This window comes from Colobus angolensis, unplaced genomic scaffold (genome assembly GCF_000951035.1).
Source record: "Colobus angolensis palliatus isolate OR3802 unplaced genomic scaffold, Cang.pa_1.0 Scaffold35, whole genome shotgun sequence".
NCBI lineage: Eukaryota > Metazoa > Chordata > Mammalia > Primates > Cercopithecidae > Colobus > Colobus angolensis.
Window position 1 is genome coordinate 11,111,199 of NW_012116821.1, and position 22,469 is coordinate 11,133,667.

The 22,469-nt window shown below is 40.3% G+C and overlaps 1 protein-coding gene across 1 annotated transcript in view; it reads left to right on the top strand.

Annotated features, from left to right (window-relative positions):
• The window catches only part of PREP (prolyl endopeptidase), a 134,653-nt gene that overhangs the window by 22,415 nt on the left and 89,769 nt on the right, over positions 1-22,469 (top strand). The window contains exons 3-6 of the mRNA XM_011952868.1: positions 4,349-4,482; positions 5,604-5,734; positions 8,585-8,794; positions 13,071-13,192. Coding sequence (XP_011808258.1) covers positions 4,349-4,482; positions 5,604-5,734; positions 8,585-8,794; positions 13,071-13,192 — 597 coding nt within the window. The remainder of the gene's footprint in view (positions 1-4,348; positions 4,483-5,603; positions 5,735-8,584; positions 8,795-13,070; positions 13,193-22,469) is intronic.

The following is a 22,469-nucleotide window of genomic DNA, read 5'->3' on the forward strand; positions in this document are numbered from 1 at the left end:
TTTTTTCTGTCTCCACTCCCATTATAATAGTTGTTCCCACCCCTTTTAGAGACCAACCATTCCTCTCGGCCTTGTCTCTCACCCAAACCACTGTCCCAGCCTCCTAACTGGCCTGTCTCTGTCTCCACTTTTGCTCCCCTATAGTCTGTTCTCCGTCCAAAGCACAGTAATCTTTCAAAAAAGTAAATCTCTTTACCCAATCATGGCTTATTTGCACTTTGATGAGAGATTGAAACGTCCTATCTGCCCACCAGGTGCCACCTGCTGTAGCTCATTTTGGTCCTCTGGCCTCAGCTCATTCCCAGCCTCATTCACGTCTTTACTCTTCTTCACACCTGCCAAGCTGTTCCCTCTGTGGGAGCCAGGACTCCCACACCTGCTGTTTCCTCTGCCCGAAACATTCTGCCCCACCTTGCGTCACTGTTCCCTCTCAGACCTCAGTTTCAAACCTCCTCAGAAGGCCTTTTGTGACCACCCTGCTTAATTAGGTGCCTTCTTTCCCAGTGATTTTCAAGATCTGCAAGGAATGGCTGGTTTGTAAATTTCCAAACCATTTGTGGATGGAGGTTTTTCCAAAATATAATGAAGATGCTATAGTAATGTCAAATTGCCATCGAGGTTTTCAGCACTCACTCTTGTTTTTCGTACTCTTCTCATTGTAGGCTGGTAGCAAACAGTTCAGGCCAATACTGATCTGTAGTTGACACTTTGGGTAGCAAGCAGCATTGCTCTGCTGATTACCCTGTGTACATGTCCTTAGCTGAAACTGGATCCTTTCCTTACTCCTTATACGACGATTAATTCAAGATGGATTAGAGACTTAAATGTTAGACCTAATACCATAAAAACCCTAGAAGAAAATCTAGGTAGTACCATTCAGGACATAGGCATGGGCAAGGACTTCATGTCTAAAACACCAAAAGCAACGGCAGCAAAAGCCAAAATTGACAAATGGGATCTCATTAAACTAAAGAGCTTCTGCACAGCAAAAGAAACTACCATCAGAGTGAACAGGCAACCTACAGAATGGGAGAAAATTTTTGCAATCTACTCGTCTGACAAAGGGCTAATATCCAGAATCTACAAAGAACTCAAACAAATATACAAGAAAAAAACAAACAACCCCATCAAAAAGTGGGCAAAGGATATGAACAGACATTTCTCAAAAGAAGACATTCATACAGCCAACAGACACATGAAAAAATGCTCATCATCACTCGCCATCAGAGAAATGCAAATCAAAACCACAATGAGATACCATCTCACACCAGTTAGAATGGCCATCATTAAAAAATCAGGAAACAACAAGTGTTGGAGAGGATGTGGAGAAATAGGAACACTTTTACACTGTTGGTGGGATTGTAAACTAGTTCAACCATTATGGAAAACAGTATGGCGATTCCTCAAGGATCTAGAACTAGATGTACCATATGACCCAGCCATCCCACTACTGGGTATATACCCAAAGGATTATAAATTATTCTACTACAAAGACACATGCACACGTATGTTTATTGCGGCACTATTCACAATAGCAAAGACTTGGAATCAACCCAAATGTCCATCTGTGACAGACTGGATTAAGAAAATGTGGCACATATACACCATGGAATACTATGCAGCCATAAAAAAGGATGAGTTTGCGTCCTTTGTAGGGACATGGATGCAGCTGGAAACCATCATTCTTAGCAAACTATCACAAGAAGAGAAAACCAAACACCGCATGTTCTCACTCATAGGTGGGAACTGAACAATGAGATCACTTGGACTCGGGAAGGGGAACATCACACACTGGGCTTATCATGGGGAGGGGGGAGGGGGGAGGGATCGCATTGGGGAGTTATACCTGATATAAATGATGAATTGATGGGTGCTGACGAGTTGATGGGTGCAGCACACCAACATTGCACAAGTATACATATGTAACAAACCTGCACGTTATGCACATGTACCCTAGAACTTAAAGTATAATAAAAAATAAAAAATAAAAAAAAAAAAGAATCAACCATTCTGCAACCCTCTGGCTTTTTGTGGGTGTGTCCCCAGTAGAATGAGATCCGTGATGACAGGGATTTTAGCTTGGACTTGTCACTCATCCATCCACAATGCCACGATCAGTGTAAACACACACAAGATTTGTGTTTAGTCCATGTGGATGCTCCAGCTCCCTGATGTTCCTACCCAGCACAGCCCAGTTCACGCAGAAGAAAATCATAGAAGGCGCAGATTGCGTCTCCCTTCTTTCCTAGGTGGATCTGCTTCATCTCCACCTCCTTTTTCAGTCTCTGAGTAATTTTGCTAACTCACTGCATGACCTTAACCAGGGGACTTTAATACCACTTGCCTCCATCTCCATATCTGTGAAGTAGGCATGGTGTTTTCTTCCACTGTAAAATGACGTAGTGCTTTTGGACACACTTTGTGATCTCCAAAATGCTCCCCCGAGTGGTTTCTCAGATAGGCATTGATTTTATAACTAAAAAACAAAATCCAATTTCCTCCTTGATGTTTTTAATGAGGGAAAGTGCAGTCAGCAAACTTCCTGTAAAGGGCCACATAGTAAATATTTTAAATGTTGCAAGCCCCGTAATGTTGGTTTTTCCCCCCAGCTCTTTAAAAACATAGAAACCATTCTGATCTCCAGAGCTGCAGGAAAGTGGGCCAGGGCAAAGATTGCCAATCCCTAGTGATAGTCAGAATTGTATTTCTATGGGACTCAGTAAATTTTATTTTCTGTTTATATGAAATCAGAAATGTGACCTGTAACAGTTTTTTCTTGAACTGGGCCTCTTGCAAAAATGTTAATTACTGTATTCATACTTTACACCCCTTGTCTCTTATTTTTAAATGCATCATAATCAATGATTTTTGGAACAGTTTGTCTCACCACAAAATCATGGTTCTCCAGAGCGATATTGGTGGTTTTTGTAGGGGAACCCAAAGCATTGTTGCACATTTGAAGACCATTTTGAGCTTGGATGGGCCCTTAGAGCTTGATGATATGTCCAAAAGTGGACTCTGATAATAATGCATTTTTGCCTGCCATTCAAAATATATTATGGTCTTAATTTCCTTAAGTTTTTCTCTGATGATTTACTTATTTATAGACATCTGATGAAATCTTCTATTGAATTTAAAGCTGATACAATGTTCTTGTTTCGTTTCTTGCTAATAGTCAGATGTGAATTACTACTGGCCAAGTTTTTATATAGTATTGTCAACTTTTTAACTGGTTAGTTACAAACAGACTGTGCTTGGATACAACTTATCTTTTGTAAAAGCTCCTTTTCCTGCCTTCGCTGCCAGTATTTCCTGACGGCCATCTCTTGCCTTTCTTATAAAGCATGTTGCCGATACTCTTCTGCAGTGCCACTTGTTTCTGGTATTTTTTGTTTGTGTGTGTGTGTTTTAAGACAGAATCTCCCTGTGTCACCCAGGCTGGAGTGCAGTGGCACAATCTTGGCTCACTGCAGCCTCCACCTCCCAGATTCAAGCAATTTTTGTGCCTCAGCCACCTGAGTAGCTGGAATTACAGGTATCCACCACCACGCCCAACAAATTTTTTATTTTTACTAGAGACGGGGTTTTGCCATGCTGGTCAGGGTGGTCTTGATCTTCTGACCTCAAGTGATCCACCCACCTCAACTTTCCAAAGTGCTGGGATTACAGGCATGAGCCATTGCTCCCAGCCTCCAATGTTTTTTCAGTGTTCTTTGGTTGCAAATTTTAGCAAAGTTCTCTGATTGAAATTAACATGGTAGTCGGTCTTAGCAAGTCAAAACCAAAATTGATAAAATAGCACCTGGGTATCCCTAACTTTTTCTTTTTAACTCTAGCTTGTCTTGGGATGGCCAGCTGCTGAATGAGAAGCCCGGAACCATGGCACTATGTAAATGCAGATTATTGGTGGTGTGTGATCTGAGCTACAGTATAGTGTATTAGGAGCGTGGATCTGGGAGCCAATTCTGCCATCTGCCACTTCCTAGCTGTATGAAGTCAGGCAACTTTTTAGCCACTCCAAACCTCAGTTTCCCCATCTGTAAAGTTGGCCTAATAAAAGGACCTTCTCCATAGGATTATTGTGAGTTCTAAATAAGATAATACTTGCCCTGTAAGCATTAGCTGAATTAGTGCCATGTAAGCCCTGGTCGTTACTATGTATTAATCAGCCACTTGGCAGGAGCTGGGCAGGTATGAAGAAGAGTAAGGAGGTGAGAGAGGCTGGTAATGAGAGAAGAGGCACTGGCTGAGAGACAGAGTGTGCTTTTTCTGATACATGTTAGTGGATAACATTTCACATGGAAAATTTTATATTTGACTTGCTTTGTCCATTTTAATTTCTCCACAGGCCTTTGTGGAGGCCCAGAATAAGATTACTGTGCCATTTCTTGAGCAGTGTCCCATCAGAGGTTTATACAAAGAGAGAATGACTGAACTATATGATTATCCCAAGTATAGTTGCCACTTCAAGAAAGGAAAACGGTGAGACTGCTTTTACTGAATTTCCTTTTTATTTTCAAAGTAAATGCTTAAATTGTAAAATACAAATTCCAGATAACTTGTCCTTGTATAAGATTAATTCATTATAAGGAATTAATTTCTATGTCTGAATATGAGAATAATATTTTTGATCTATTACATATTGTCCGAATTGTTAAAATAATGGTTAAGAAATTTAGTAGAGATAGGTCATATAAAGAAATCTAGATTATAGGAAATTGTTGTTGTCTTATGGGTAGTAATTGGTGAGACAGGATGATTCATAGACAGCAGTGGAGGTTTGTTTGCCTCCAAATTTAATTATCTTTGATGTATACTACTTGGAAACATTTAATTCTGTGTATTTCTTCCATCAAAGAATGGTGAAATGGGTGAATTCACTTCTCTTGTTCCTGTCCCGTTAACACCCACTTACACACGTTTTCTTGATCTTTTATTAAATCTGTTTGGAGCCACTATCACACATTTACTTTAGACTTTCTTCAGCCCTCTGCCATTCTTACACAGAGATCAGCAAAGTAGAGTCTGCCTACCAAACCCTGCCCGCCTACCTGTTTTCATAAATAAGGTCTGATTGGGATACAGCCATGCTTATCGGTTTACGTATTGTCCATGGCTGCTTTTGTGCTGCAGCTGCAGGCTTGAGTATTATAGTGACAGACTGTATGGCTCACAGAGCCTGAAATATTTGCAGTCTTGCCCTTTACAGAGAAAGTGTGCTGACCTTCCACCCTAGCAGCCTCGCTAAGGAAAATAACCAGAATTTGATTTTAGAAAAGTCTGCTTTCTTCTTCATTTAAAATAAAAAGTTACTGCTTTATTTGAATATCAGTTTTTATTTTAACACATAAAATGGTCTTTATTTGTCTCTACTTAGCTAATGTGCAGAATTACAGTACATGATTTGAATATGGAAAGCAGTTCCGTTAACAAGCTCTAGGTGGAGAGAAATGATGGGCCCTTTCACCTATGTCCCCACGTCCCTGTGATGGCCAGGTTACAGTTATACCTTTGTAGGGTTTTGGTTTTTGCTTGTGTGTGTTTGGTTTTACTCCACAAATAGAAAACTCCACAGCTAAATAAAGACCATCTCTGTTCTCCAGGTATTTTTATTTTTACAATACAGGTTTGCAGAATCAGCGAGTATTATATGTACAGGATTCCTTAGAGGGTGAAGCCAGAGTGTTCTTGGACCCCAACATACTATCTGATGATGGCACAGTGGCACTCCGAGGTAAGTGCTATACAGAGAGGCCCGTGGAACATACAAGACCCTCACTTGGAGCTCTGAAGTTAGTGCAGTTGCTTTACCTCTGAAATACCAGGCAGGGTGTGGACCATATTGTAGAACAGATGCACATACAATATCAGGAAAGCTAATTTTTGCACAGTATATTTAGAATACATGAATAGTCACATTCCTCTTTTCCACTCTGATGGCATGAAGCAGAACTGGAGAATAATTCACACTGGACCCAAATTAGCTTCTAAGGCTCCTGGAATCTTGAAGTATCATCATCATTTCCTGTAACATCCCTGAGACATACCTGTGATTAGAAAAAAATAAGTCATCTTTCATAAGAAATTTAAGCTGTACAAAGAATGCTCCAACTATGAATATTAAACAGGAAAGAATGTTTATCAGATCAGTTTCCCTCTTGGGAAGGAAGCGATCAGGGTTTTAAAAATCTAGTTAATTGTCAGCATGTCAGAATTACAAGTAAAAACACACAAATCTTGTAGAAATTGAACAGCTGGGTGTCCTGTTCCCTGAAGATGCAGATTTAAAGACTAAGTTTATCCACAGTTGCTGTACATCTGCTACTTAACTCTGCCCCTAAGATAACCTCCTCCACAGGCCATAGAGAAGATTATCCCAGGTTTGTGCAGTAAGCAGAGTTCTAGAGTAAGGAACTAAGTTATTCTCCAGTTCTGTGTTTTAATAATTGTAAACTCTACAGTGATAATGTCCTAGATGACGTTGGCTCAGCCTTTCCCCTGTAGTATCTTCTGGTTTTGTAGGAAAAAACCATATGATTAGTTATGGCCCTCTAGAATTGAGAAATTGAGACATTGAAGTCCTCTGTAATCAATAAGATGGGAGCTATAGAGTCCCGTTCCATCAGACCTGTGCAAGGACCCTTTTATACGAACACTTCTAACCATGATCCAGTCATTCAGTGGTCCACCCTCCCCTCCCTCTGAATAGGCTGTGTATATAAACAATGATCCTTTATCGAACCAATATTGAAAATAAGACGTCAGCCGGCTCAGATTCTTCCATGAATCTGACCGTGTAGTTTTCAGTGAATTTAATACACAGGTTCTGTTGAAGTAACATATCCCATATAGGAATTCATTTAGTTTCCACAAGGATCTATCTTGCAACCCATCAGAGGGACAGGGTCTTAACTCCCACCCCGATAATGCATTCTTCCAGTGACTTCTTTATGGAACGTTTGCCATGGACAAAGCCTCGATGGGTGAGAAGATAAATTAGGCATGAGACCTGCCTCAAGCAGTCATTGAGTTTTCTAAGAGCGGTATTATAGGGAAATTATCACAAAAGGAGTAAACATTCAGATTCTTTTTATAGTATATGATTTTTAAACATACATTTCTTTTCTTTCTTTTTTTTTTTTTTGAGACGGAGTCTCGCTCTGTCGCCCAGGCTGGAGTGCAGTGGCCGGATCGCAGCTCACCTCAAGCTCCGCCTCCCGGGTTTACGCCATTCTCCTGCCTCAGCCTCCTGAGTAGCTGGGACTACAGGCGCCTGCCACCTTGCCTGGCTAGTGTTTTGTATTTTTTAGTAGAGACAGGGTTTCACCGTGTTAGCCAGGATGGTCTCTATCTCCTGACCTTGTGATCCGCCCGTCTCGGCCTCCCAAAGTGCTGGGGTTACAGGCTTGAGCCACTGTGCCCGGCCTAAACATACATTTCAAATCAAAATGTTTAATTTCAATTTTTCTGATAATTTTCTGATATATATATATACACACACACACACGTATACAATTCAAACACTCCAGTGCTATGTAGAATAAAAGGTGAATGTGTTTCTTCTTCCTGTCACCTTCTAGACTCTTTTCTGCATTTACATACATATGAGCCTAGATACTTTATAGGACTTACAATGGTTAATGAGTAGGTTCTGTGAAATTTTAAACTAATTCCTCATTAATTAAAATTCCATGTAAAAGAATAGGAAACCTCTAATAATAGTTGAGCTTCTTAAAATTTTCAGTCCCAAATAACATTTAGCAAACAGCCTAAGAGGAAATCTCTGGTGTCAGAGTCTTCAATAGGAGGTATTGTATCAAATGCTTTACATACTTTATAATTGAAGCAGCTAATATGAAACACAAGTATTTGCCAGGAAACATTCCATAGTGATTAGAACATTCCACCAGGGCCCTAAAGGATTGTACATGGTACGACAGTCTAGACATGTTGCTTTCCCTTTCACACTTTCTTGTGGAATGTGCACACTGGGCACCTTCACTGCAAACCCTCAGGCTTTATTTACTGGGGCCTGTGATGGTCAGACAGTGTGGACATTAATCCTTGTGCACAGGTAATGCTCCGAAAATGAGGCTGTAACAAGAGATTTTAGATAGTTTGGAATCAATCCCCCAAATTACCTAATGGCTCCAATTTGGTTCTATTATATGGTATGTGTCAAAATTCAGTCATTACTCTAAAAGCAGTTTCCTTTTTCTCCTTATTCCCTTTAGAGTATAAATAAAATATGACAGAAGTCTCAGATGAGCTCTGCTTTTAACTGAGCTGCCTATTGCATTATAAAAATTTCAAAATGAAAGCATTTTAGTAGGCATATAATCTAATATTTCATTTTATAGACAAATTAAGACGTGGAGAGGTTAGGAAGCTTGTCTAAGGTTATAAGGGTAATTCTTGTAAAACTTGGGCTGAGCCCCCAGGATTCCTCACTACCAAATTCCTATCCCTTTTGTTGCCACATTCTACTTCCGTGTTGTGGAGGAGAGCTTTGTCAGATGGCATAGAGGGCAGTGGAGTTGTGTTCCTGTGGTTGTCATTGGATGATTTCTCCTGTGTCCCATAGGTTATGCGTTCAGCGAAGATGGTGAATATTTTGCCTATGGTCTGAGTGCCAGTGGCTCAGACTGGGTGACAATCAAGTTCATGAAAGTTGATGGTGCCAAAGAGCTTCCAGATGTGCTTGAAAGAGTCAAGTTCAGCTGTATGGCCTGGACCCATGATGGGAAGGGAATGTTCTACAACTCATACCCCCAACAGGATGGAAAAAGTGATGGTGAGCGAAGACTTCAGATGAAGCACATTTTTCACAAAATGAAGTGTGACTTCAAGTGGCTGAAAAGAGACGCTAAACCCTGCATAGAGGTTGTGTGGTCCAGAACCATGTTTCCTCAAAGGGTGTTGTATCAGTTGGCTTTGCTGTGTGATAGACCACACCAAAATGTAGTGGCTTAGAATAGCAACCATTTATTTTTGCTATGAGCCTGTGGGTTGGCCAGCTAGTTCTTTTGGGCTTGGCTGAGTTCTAACATGTATCTGTGGTCAGCTGCAGGTCAGTTGGTTCATCTTGGCTTGGCTCTTTTATATATCTGGGGCCTCAGCTGGGACGACTAGCACACTAGCCTGGGCTTGCTCACATGGCACCTCAGTAGAATTACAAGATGGGGAGCTGAACGACACAGCCTTCTTAATGACTAGGCTTGCTCCTGGCACGTCACCTTTGCTGCATTCTGTTGGCTAAAGCAAGCCAGAGGGCCATCACCTTTTCAATGTGGAGAAATAGATACAAGGAACTGTGGAAAATTGGGATCATTATTACAATCAATCAGTCCCTTATAGATGTGTTATATCTCCTAAGGAGATTATGGAGAAGATGAATTTTTAAACTGAACCAAACTATTTGATGATGTTGAGTGATTATAAAATTTTACTACTGTAGTAATCGCATATTCTTCTCTGATCAGAAATTATAGGTCACCTGTTGGCATTTATCTTCATGCTTTTCTCCTTGTTACTTCCTGGACACACCTTTATTGTTCTCCTCTTTAACTGCACAAAGATCCTGTTGTGTTCAAAGATCCCCTCCTTCTTTGCTCCTTCACTTCTAATTTTCCCAGACAGGAAGGGCTATGTACCTTGTCCCTTACTGGTACAATGTGTCATTTTCTTCCTTTTGCTACCCCACATTTCAATGTGGTATGTAGCATTTTCTTGTTATGTTAGTTGGTCTTTACAGGTGAGTTTTACAATCCCTGTGTTAGAGATTAGGAGCTTGGGCGCGAAGGCTCAGTAATTTTCTTGAGGACTGGGGTCTGGCAAGAAGCACAGCTACTCTAGTGCTTTCTGCTGTACATGTCGTCCCCTTATCATGACTTGCTGTATCTTTGTCATCTTTAAATATCCTTGCTTTCTTTTCTGTTTTTTTCCCCCGCAGTTGAATTGGAAATAAGACTATAGTGCTTTTCATCTGTTGGCTATGTTTAGCTTTTTCTGCTTTTTGATTAGGCTACATCAAGACCTTTTTTATAAATTCACCAATGAATTACAAGAGGAGCTAAAAGTAGGCTTTTTATTCAAAGATGTTGGCTAAAGAAAGACATCTGTGCTCTGGAAACGAAATTAGCTGCCTGTGTTAAGAGTGCCCCAGAGTTAGAAAATGTTAGTTATTTCCATGTTCTGGGAGACAAAAAAGTATAACTCGCCAATTCATGTTAGAGAACATTATTACGTTAACTTGTAAAAACCAAAAGTCATTATTTACCATCAGCTTTCAGTGGCACAAAATAATAATAATTAGTAATTGCGATAGCTAAAAAGAAAGCCAACACATCTTCCAGCTGTAATTTTGCTTCCCTCTTGTTAGGATCTCAGTAGCCTCTCAGACTGATGGGACCCTTAGAAATGAAGCTAAGCAATTCCTACCATGTGCTTCTTACCAGTGTCCCTGAAAGCTCAATGACAATTGCTTAAGTGCCATAAAGCTTGTTTTACATTATGGTATTATCTTACCTTTTTCCCTCCCTTGCCCTGAAAGCTTGGTACATCATCATCATCATGAAAAAAAAGAAGTTCAGCCTCAAAGAAGTCTCCAAAATCAGCAAATATGAGTTAATTACTTTCAGTTCGATAGTCAACCCATATCTAACCTTTTTTTTTTTTTGAGATGGAGTCTTGCTCTGTCACTCAGGCTGGAGTGCAGTGGCGTGATCTCAGCTCACTGCAACCTCTACCTTCCAGGTTCAAGCGATTCTTCTGCCTTAGCCTCCTGAGTAACTAGGACTAGTTAGTGCCACGCCCAGCTAATTTTTTTTGTATATTTGGTAGAGACGGGGTTTCGCCATATTAGCCATGTTGGTCTTGAACTTCTGACCTTGTGATCCTCCCGCCTTGGCCTCCCAAAGTGCTGGGCTTACAGGCGTGAGCCACTGTGCCTGGCCGATACTTAACTTTTTAAAAAGTAAAGTTTAGTTTGTAGAACAGTTTTAAAAGCAAAATTGAGAAGAAAATACGGAGACTTCTCATGTACCTCCTGCCCCCACATATTCATAACCTCTCTTATTGTGAACATCCCCCACCAGAGTGGTACATTTGTGTTTCATTGGCAAATCTACATTGACACATCATTATCACCCAAGTTCATAGTTTACTTTAGGGTTTGATTTTGGTGTTGTACATTCTGTAGGTTTGAACAAATGTATAGCGACATGTATCCAGTGTTGTAGTATCATACAGAGTAGTTTCGCTTGTCCTAAAAATCCTTTGTGTTCCAACGATTCATTCCTTTCTCACCCCAATCTTTGGCAGTCACTGATCTTTTTACTGTCTTTATAGTTTTGTCTTTCCAGAACATACTGTAGTTGGAATTAGACAGTATATAGCCTTTTCAGAAAGGCTTTTTTCACTTACTAATAATACATTTAGGTTCCCTACATGCCTTTTCACGGCTTGATGGCTCCTTTCTTTTTAGTGTTGAATAATCATTGTTTGAATGTGCCACAGTGTATCCATTCACCTACAGAAAGAATGCTCAGTTGCTTCCAAGTTTTGGCACTTATGAATAAAACTTCTATAAAAAATCTGTATGCAGGTCTTTGGACACAAGTTTTCAACTCCTTTGGTAAAGGAGCATGATTGTGGGATCATGTTGTTAAGAGTCTGTTCAGTTTTATAAGAATCCTCCAAAACTCTTCCAGAGTGGCTAGACCATTTTGCATTCCCGCCAGCAATGAATGAGAGTTCCTCTTGTTCCACACCCTGGACAGCGTTTGGTGCTTCTGGGGTTCTGAATTCTGGTCATTCTTACAGGTGTGTAGTTATATCTGATTTTTTTTTTTTTTTTTTGAGATGGAGTCTCACTCTGTCACCCAAGCTGGAGTGCAGTGGTGTGATCTTGGCTCATGGCAACCTCTGTCTTCTGGGTTCAAGCAATTCTCCTATCTCAGACTCCCAAATAGCTGGGACTACAGGTGCATGCCACCACACCTGGCTAATGTTTTTTTTTTTTTTAGTAGAGACGGGATTTCACCATGTTGGTCAGGCTGATCTCGAACTCCTGACCTCAGGTGATCCACCTGCCTTGGCCTCCCAAAGTGCTGGGATTACAAGTGTGAGCCACCATGCCTGGCCATATCTGATTGTTTTAATTTGCATTTCCCTAATGATATATAATGTGGAGCATCTTTCCATATGATTATTTGCCATCTGTGTATCTTTGGTCAGATGTTTGTCAAGGCCTTTGGCCTAGTTTTTAATCGGATTTTTGTTTTCTTATTGCTGAGTTCTTTGTAATATTTAGGAATTTTATAGTTTTATGTTTTACATTCAGGTCTGTGATCCATTTTGAGTTAATTTCTGTGAAGGGTGTAAGATCTTGTCTGGATTCATATTTTTGCCTGTGGATGTCTGATTGTCCCAGCACCGTTTTTTAAAAAGGCTACTGGGCTCTCTCTTCTGTTCCATTGATCTGTTTTTCTGTTGTTTTGCTAATACCACATTATCTTGATCACTGTAGCTTTATAATAAATCTTGAAGTTCGGTGCCAGTCCTCCAACTTTGTTCTCCTTCTGTATTGTGTAGGCTAGTCAGTGTATTTTGCCTTTGCATATAAACTTTAGAATCAGTTTGTCAATCCACAAAATATGTTTCTGAGATTTTGGGATTTCATTAAATCCATAGACAAAAATGGGAAGAAGTGATACATTGACAATATTGAGTCTTCCTAGCCATGAGCATGGACTAGCTCTTCATTTATTTAGTTCTTCTACTTCTTTCATCAGAATTTTGCAGTTTTCCTTAGATAGATCTTACACACATTTTGTTAGATTTATACCTAAGTATTTCGTTTTTGGAGGTGCTAATGTATTGTTTTTAATTTCAAAATCTACTTGTTCATTGCTGGTATATAGGAAAGTAATTGATTTCTGTATGTTAACCTTGCATCCTGCAGCCAGCTACTTAACTTTTTAAATGTTTCTAGCATTCTGCAATATGGGTGGAATTGATTTTCTTAAAATTACCAAGTGCATTTCAGTGTACATTTTTAACTCCTTCAGGCACAGAGACATCCACCAATCTCCACCAAAAGCTCTACTACCATGTCTTGGGAACCGATCAGTCAGAAGATACTTTGTGTGCTGAGTTTCCTGATGAACCTAAATGGATGGGTGGAGCTGAGGTATTGTATAGCTGTGAAATTTTACCCTCAAAGACTGTGTTTTGTGGATGTGTGTAGAAATATTCTTATTATGTGGTGACTTTTATGGATGGTAGAAGTCCCATGAGTGAATATTCTTTTGTTAAAAATATTGGTATTCAGATTGACTCTTAATAATGGAGGTGATAAGGCTTTTAACTACAGTCTCAACCTATTACTCTTAATATTAAAAGTAATACTTTGAGGGTAAAAAGGTAATTTTACTTATAGTAAAAACTGTAAAAGTACCTAGTAAGGTAAAACATGAACCTTTCAAAACTCAGAATCCTGCTTCTCAGAGGTGAGTGTCGTAGCCTTCCACACATTTTCTTTGTACGTACAAGTGAGAATATGGGAAAAGACAGTGTGTGTGTCTTTCCCTTTTTTACACAACTGTGCTCTTTTCATGCATATTGTTCACTTGTTTTTACATTAAAATAAGTATCTTTTAGACATTTTCTCATCAATATTCATGTATTTCTTGGGGGTCTTGACAGGGACCAACCTCTTGAAGTGTGATAGGTTTTTAAGTTACTGGCCTAGAATTTAGTCTGTATTTTGAGAATCAGCTGTGAAGAAACTTAGGGGTACTTGGAGTAAAATTTTGACTCTGGTTAGTTCATTCCTGTGTGCTAAGAAATATTTCTTGTTAGAGAAGCACTCTGAATGTTTTAATATGGGTGGATTGTATTCCATTTTTAGTGGGAGTGAGGAATGTACTACAAACTTTTTAGCTCATCGAGACACCTCTTCTATTGAAAAACAGTTAGCAGTTTGTTAGGAAAGGCACATTTTCCATTTTAACTTTTGTTCCTAGGTCTACTTCGTTGGGGGACAAAACAGGAATCTATGGTATATTATTCCATGGGAATTGATCTTCTGTATTCCAAATTGTCCTTTTATTTATTTGGGTTTTCTAGACCAGGGTCAATAACAAACTGTCACTGGGCTGGATCTGGCCTGCTGCCTGTTTTTGTAAATGGAGTTTTTTTGCAGCACAACCACACCCATTTTTACCTGCTTTCAAATTATAACTGCAGAGTTGAGTAATTGCCACAGAAGTCCGTATGGCTCACAGAGCTGAAAATATGGACTGTCTAGACCTTTATAGAAAAAGTTTGCCAGATTTTAGTAGAACGTGTTAAAAATAAATTTGTAGGACATTTTGTTACCTTAAAATGTGTTTGTTTTTTATGCCTTTTCTTTCCGATCTAACTTCCCACTCTGCCAGCTTTTCTTGTGCATTTACTATTGTCTTTTTTCTCACATATTTGTTTTTAATGGCTTTTCTGAGATCTATTTGGAGATTGTTTTTGCTAAGTTTTCTATCTACTACATCTTCTCCTCATACATAGGGCTTCTGCATACCATAGATATAAAATAATATACATTTTTTACCTTCATCTGAGTGAAATACAATTAAGATAAATATGCTACCAAAATATTAGGTGATGTGTAATCTCATAAAATTGACCATTGTAACCATTTTTAAGTGTACAACTTACAAGTTGTACTTAAGTGAAGTGTACTTTAGGTGAACTTACAAGTTCAGTGGCATTAAGTTCATTGACATTGTTGTACAACTGTTATCATTGATCCTCAGAACTTTCTCATCTTGCAAAACGGAAACTCCACCTTGTGAACAATAACTCTCCATTTACCCCACCCCTCTCCACCCACCATTGCCATCACCTGGCAGCCACCATTCTACTTTCTGTCCCTTTGTATTTGACTGCTCTGGGTACCTCATATACATGTCATCTTACAGTGTTTGTCTTTTTGTGACTGGCTTACTTCATTTGGCATAACATCTTCAAGCTTCAGCCATCTTGTAGCGTGTGTTAGTTTCCCTCCTTTTTAACGCTGAACAATATTCCAGTGTATGTGTGTGCCACCATTTGTTTATCCATTCATCCTTGGGCACTAGGGTTGCTTTCCACAGTACTGTTATGAGTAATGCTGCTGTGAGCAGCTAGTGTTTACAAATAGAGTGGAAATAGATCACATGCATTAAACATATGTATAGTCACTTCTGCTAGCTAGACAAATAGAAAAGCAAATTTAAATAGGTTAGATGATTCTTCTACCATTCTTTCAATAGATGTACACTCTGCATTACTCATCTGATATAATCTTTACTACAGTTTGAGAAGGAAAGAATGCATAAAGAAAATAAAATACCTACTAGGGTAATTATCTTGCAAGTCCATGCTGGAACTGCCTGCTGGGTCTGTTAGGGCCACAGCCTGTATCTTCTTAACCACTATGTACACTGTTTCCCTGATCAAGAGGAAAGGGCACACAAAAATTGAGTAATAACTTTATTTTTAATTAATTTTTTTTTTTTTGAGATGGAATCTTGCTCTGTCACCCAGGCTAGAGTGCGGTGGCTCAATCTCGGCTCACTCCAACCTCCGCCTCCCGGGTTCAAGCAATTTTCCTGCCTCACCCTCGCGAGTAGCTGGGATTACACAGGCGTGGACCACCACGCCAGGATAATGTTTGTATTTTTAGTGGAGACAGGGTTTCACCATGTTGGCCAGGCTGGTCTCAAACTCCTGATCTCAGGTGATCTGCCAGCCTCAGCCTCCCAAAGTGCTGGGATTATAGGCGTGAGCCACCATGCCCAGCCTAAGAGTAATGACTTTAAAGAATAGCAATAAATAAAGGGATGCATCTCTACAGAAGTAATAAGTGAAGTTGTTAAAAAAAAAAAAAAAAAACTAAAGGAGCAATATAAAGTGAGTCCTTTATATTTGATCTTTATTGGATCAGGGCCCTATTTAGTGAATTATGCAGAGGAAGTCTGTAAGAAAACTTAGTGGGGTCCGTAACCAAAAAGTGGGCGTAGACTTCCCTCAAACAGTGTTCCAGAACTTGGGTGGTCTTGTTGTGACTGGTGTCATCCCACCAGTTGCCAGGGCTGGTCAGGCAGGTCTGGCTGGCTAGGTGAGTGCTGCTTCCTTCCTCCTTTCCCAACCCAGCTGTGTATGATCTCCTTCTGAGCAAAAGGACCATCTGGCTACATGGAGGAGTACTCTTGTCACTTAAACATGAACTCTAGAGTTCTGCTGGTGTGACGCCTCAGAAGCAACCTGAATTGATGGTCTAGTTCCAAGTCTTCACTCAGAAAAATCTAGATCATGAAAAAAATCTTGAGGTGGGAATTCTTATGTCCTTCAAGAAGTGTGATAAAGCCAGGGGAGTCCAAGAAGCAGGTGTACTGTAGAACTAGCTGGACCAGAAGCACCCATGACTGGTGGACACATTAGCACTCAGGCTATTCACTGGAAATGAAGCAGTTTCTTAACAGCCTTTATTTAGTGATTTGCATCTTAAAGAAAAGCAATAAATGGAATCTCACTCTGTCACCCAGGCCGGAGTGCAGTGGCGTGATTTCGGCTCACTGCAACCTCTGCTTCCCAAGTTCAAGCAATTCTCTCTCCTCAGCCTCCCGAGTAGCTGAGATTACAGGCTCATGCCACAATTCCTGGCTAAGTTTTGTATTTTTAGTAGAGACAGGATTTTACCATGTTGGCCAGGGTGGTCTCAAACTCCTGACCTCAAGTGATCCGCCCATCTTGGTCTCCAAAGTGCTGGAATTACAGGCATGAGCCACCGTGCTCAGCTGTAGTCCTCTTTATAACCATGTACCAAAGGCATGTGCTGCAATTGTTGCTTTTATTTAATTGTTGCTTTTATTATAAAAGTACTTACTTTTAGTACAGTCATAGAACCTAGTATTTAGATAATGCATTTTACAGTGTCTATGATGAGAGAGCCAATGTTAGAGTGAGAGGAGTGTACTGGAACAGAAATTTTTATTCTAGTTCTGTCTGTGGCCTTGGGCAAATTAATCTGTTCAAGGTCATTTCCTTTGTTTCCTCCAGGGCTTTTTCAGCTCTGAAACTGGACGGAGGATTTATCACAGCATCTCTTAGCCTCCTGGGAGAGAACTTAGCTGCTGGGTGTGAGAGAAGCAGGACACAGGGCAGGATGCAGGCTTTGTGGGTGTGGGTGTGGGTGGAGGAACCCTGTGGGCAGAGACTGGATGTGCTTATGGACGTGTGCAGATTTCTCTGGCTTGCTGCCATCCACCTCCCCTTCGACTGCCGCAGTCCAAGTTCACTGAGAACTTCTCTTTATATCCTAGATGCTATCTCCTCGTGACTCATCTTCCTTCTTCACAGATACCTCCTCTGCCTTCCTGCATGGACAGGTCTGTCTTGCCTTGATCAGGCAGATCTCAGGAAGTTCCAATCAGGAAGCAGCTTTAGTTTCCCCACTGTTGTCCTCCGTCACGCTGTGACAGCGTGTCTTCCCGGGATGACTGCTTTCAACCCGGCAGAACTCCTTGCTTTGTGGACACTTACGGGTATTGGACCTGCTATTAAAGGTTCATTGCAGTCCAAAACAAAATATTGCTCTCTCCAATTTACATGCTTTCACCCTCTACCCAGCTCAAGTTTGCCAAGCCCCTCTCCTTGCATATTCATCCTGTTAGTTTTCCCAGTAGCCACACAGGGAGGAGGAGTAAGACAAGAGAAATGGGAGTTTTGCTTATTGGGAATTGTTTGTTGGTGATTGTTTGTTGGCCTCTCTTGACTGCTTACAGTGAGGATGTGTGTCCAGATTCCAGCTCTCCTTATGCCATCCTTTTTTAGAGAGAGCCCCTCTATTTTAGGAACCTCTGTACTTTGCTGTTCCCTGATGTGGGTTATAAACTCTCTGGCTGCTCTTTTGCACCACCTGCCTGCCCCCAAAGCTTTTGATCCTAGAAGCATTCCCTCGAGATTCAGACTTCCCTGCCTTTCCTTCCTCCACCCTTTTTCATCAGGGACCTTTCAAGATGACTCGAGGCCAGCTGTCTTCCTAGTAGCTTCCTGGGTACCTCTTGCTCCAGGGGAAGGCATATCCCTGGGTTACTCTGTCCTGGAAGTACAAGCTGTGTTCACTGCCCTCCTCACTTACAGCCAAGGACCTCAGGAAGCTTCCTACACTCAGTCCCTCCTGCACATGTCCAAAATGCTGGGCTCAGGAACAAGAGCTCCCTTGGGCCCCTGGGGTGTAACATGAAATAGCTGGCACTGGGCTTTGATGGACAGAGATGCCAATTATTTAATATAGACTGTGAGGCTTTACTTGAAGGACAGTTTCATGGCAGGGTTGAAATTGTCAGGTTCTGTTGGACAAAAAAAAAAACCCACAAAGCTCTGTTTTAAAGTGAATTGTTAGCATTTGGGGAGAAAAGAATCCTAAAGAAATCAAACATTTTGTGGCAGTGTTCCCAGCAGAGGGTGCTCTAGAATGAAGGTTGTGAAAATGCATCATCCTTTAGAAAGGATTAAGGAGAAAATGCCCAGCTTCTTTGTGATTATCTCGCTAAATCCTATATTGAGAACCTAATTCTGTTATACCTAATTCTTGAAAAGTTTTTTTTTTTCCAAAAGTAATCCTGAATCTTAATATCTGTCACATATCTCCATAAGCCATTTTTATATGTTCACCTGTGATCCCTAGTAATTAAAACATCTATATTACACATATATTAATATATAAAGTGTGTTGCCTGTTGCTTGACTTATAGTAGGTATGCAGTGAATGTTAATTTCCTTAGTCTTTCCACGTCCCCTGCGGAAGTTCATGCACGTGAAGATCGGCAGGGTCTCACCTTTCAGAACAGACATAGAAACATCCGCTGGTGTTCCTGGTGGGGGATCTCGGCCTCCTCTGCCCCTTGCTGGTTGGCTGTTTTTGACTTGGACCAGTAACTGCTCAGCAGCCCTCCTCCCAGTTGGCACAGGGCATATTTATTCCCCGAGTACTTAGTGCTTGCCTTGTGTCCACCACTGCTTCCTTTCCTTAGCACTACCTTACATGATAATATTCACCGTGCTGATTAGCACACAGGAAAATCTCAGCAGCATGGTTGGGAAGGCAGAAAAGTCAGAAAGCCAAGCTAGAGACCTGGATGTGAGTAAAGCAAGAAGGCTGTGCTGCTCTTTCTACATAAAACAATCCTGCAGGAGAGCGTCATTTTTAGCAGACATGTTGGATTTGTTGATGAGTCACTTTTCTTACAGAACACTTGTTTTGCTCAGCAAGGGAGAAAATAAGACAAACCGTAGATACTTTTTTTGTGTGAGATGGAGTCTCACTGTGTCGCCCAGGCTGGAGTGCAGTGGTGTGATCTTGGCCCCCTGCAACCTCCACCACTTGGGTTCAAGTGATTCTTGTGCCTCAGCCTCCTGAGTAGTTGGGATTATAGGCATACGCCACCATGCCCAGCTAATTTTTGTATTTTTAGTAGAGATGGGGTTCCACCATGTAGGCCAGACTGGTCTTGAACTCCTCACCTCAAATGATTCTCCCACCTCGGCCTCCCAAAGTGCTAGGATTACAGGCGTGAGCCACCACACCTGACCCAAACAGTAGATTGTTGAATAACCAAATTTATCAACCAAACAACCAGATAACTTAGAAACAGTAGTGCCTATATCATGTCAAAATATCTTTATTTATTTTGTATGTGTTTTGTTTTCTTAGAATTTTCTGTTGTATCTGTTTCTGGCATACCAAGCAACACATCATAAAGTATTTGGATTGATTTCTTTTTTTCTTCTGTTGTTGTAGAACCACACTGTACTGGGAAAACTGGGTAACTTTATTTGTTAAAATTATTAAGGCATACTTACCTGTGCTTATTGCCTCCCCTGTATGTCTGTTACTGGCATTGCCTCTTATTTTTATTACAAATCCATAAATGAGTTTCATATATGAAAAGTCATCATTGTAGGTGGTTAGTTTTAAAAGTTTTCCTAAGTGTTAGAAAAATAATATTCAAGGGATGTTGCTATGATTCACAACTACTGTGAAAGGAATTCAAAAGATTTATATAAAATAAATTTGATGAAGTCTCCTGCTCTGAGAATAGCGTGATTAACTCTAAAAGCTATTAAGATCCATTTTCACTCCTTTTGTTCATTTCCTGGACAATTTCAAGTGTCACTGCTTTTTAGAATACTTTTTTTTACATGCAACTAATTCTTTTATTATAACATATAAAAGAAAATACCTTCCTCAGTTTGAAAGTGCATGTAGATTCAAATAATGGAAAAACTTTCTTCGCCTTTTCTTTGTTAGGTTCTAGGAGAAAAAAATTAAATATACTAAAGAAATTTCATGGCCATGAAAATTTCCTTATTAATACAACACCACACAAGTGGAGTGTAGTTGCTCTAGCATAAAATGACTTTTGAGTTTTTCTTTGAAAATATGTTTGATGTAAGTCCACATATTCTATATATATATAAATATTAGGTTTTGTGTTCTGTTGTTTTTAAGGACAAATTACTTCATACATAGTTAAATTATTGGGAGTTTAAAACATGAAATGCTTTTCTGTTAATTGTCTCAATATGAAGAAAGGCTTGTTTATTTTGGTCATTTGGAAAGCTCGGGTATTCTTTGCGTTATATGGTATTGAGACTGAAAATAGCCAGATTCATTTTAATATTAATAACAGGTTTATTGTTTAAAATATATACCCATTTTCCAGAGAAACTGCCATATTGAGATATTAGTATCTATTTCATACTTATCCTGAAGACTTATATATATATGGTGTGTACAGATGTGTATATATGCGTGTGTGTGTGCAAAGCCTTCAAATGACCCAATGGTAGAGCCGATGACCTTGTGAAATGGAATAGCTTGATCAAGACTCTGGTCTGAGTGAATCACATCACACCTAGGTGAGGCATTAACTGAAGACATTTTGTAAAAGCATTTCTTTGGGACTAGATTCCCTTAAAAATACTCTGGTTGCTACTTATCCCTCTAAATTCTGTGATTTTTGTAGGAGTTATTTTCCTGAATATGCTAAGTTGTCCAAATTATGCGTTTATCAGACAAGTACATGTGAACCTAATGGAGTGAAGTATAAAATACATACTCTAACAATTTGAATTATGTCTAGTGAGAGTTTTCTTTGACTCCCTTGGTGTAGCCTAGTACTACAGTACACACAAGTAGAATTGTTAATGAATTAATGTGTCTTCTTTAATGAAACTATAAAATATAATACCCACATACTTTGTGTCCCACCTTTTGATAAATGTAAATTAGTATGATAGCTGTTATTGGGTTCCCTCTTCAAAAGTAGAAGCCAAGACTTATAGTTTTCCTCAGGCTAGCATAGAATATGCCAGGGTAAGAAACCACCAAGATGAAAGGGGAACACTTCTTTCCCCATTCTTCTGACCTTCCTGCCGAGAAATTTCACTGAATCTTGGGTTCTCAATGACTAGACATGAGAGAGGTTGGGAGTTCACAGATTAACTGACTCACAGCACTAAGCCACATTCTTAAGTGTGTACTTATTCAGCAGTAAAGTTGAGATCTCGGTTCTCCATCTGTTGACTCTTGTTCTGTTTCTAGTTGATTCAGACTTCAGGCGGGGAGAACTGAACTGTTTGTTGAGCCTGGCAAGGACACTGAGTGGAAGAAGAGTAGCTGTGGGCTGTGTTGTACACACTGCATATTTACAGGATATTAGCGATGCCTTACATGTTGTCACAGATCAGCTTCCCTGGGAGGCAGACTCTGAGATAGAAATTTGTGTGCTGGAAGTTCGCTGGGAGAGCTTTCAAAATCTCTGCCTGTGTGACGAATGAAGGCAGCAGAGGGAGGACTTGAACTATGATACAGTCATCACAGAGGTGTCAGGCAGTCCTGCAGGAACCCTCAAGCTAGGTGAGCCCTTCAGCATTGTCCTAACAGGAGGGAGAGAGGGGTCCAGGCCTTTATAAACCTACATTAACCGGTTGTCATATGTGGATGAACCCAAAAGAGTGTATGACCTTGGAAGAGGTGCATCTTCAACTTGAGGATGAGGCCTGGAGAGATTCTCATCAGAGAGCTGTCTGCTCCCAATACCCATCAGCTGGGAAATGAGGGCTTCAGCTCTAGAGGGCAGCCCAGCACAGCACCCACTACACATGCTGATGACTGTCAGTGAGATATACACTTGAGAATGAATGTATGTACTTGAGTATATGTTAGACATAGCTCTCTGTACTAGATAACATAAACCAGGGTAGCCTTTGAATTTTAAGCACGGACAGACAATTTCAAGAAACTAGGGGAATTCTACTTCTTCTTTTTTTTTTTTTTCCTGAGACGGAGTCTCACTCTGTCACCCAGGCTGGAGTGCTGTGGCCGGATCTCAGCTCACTGCAAGCTCCGCCTCCCGGGTTCA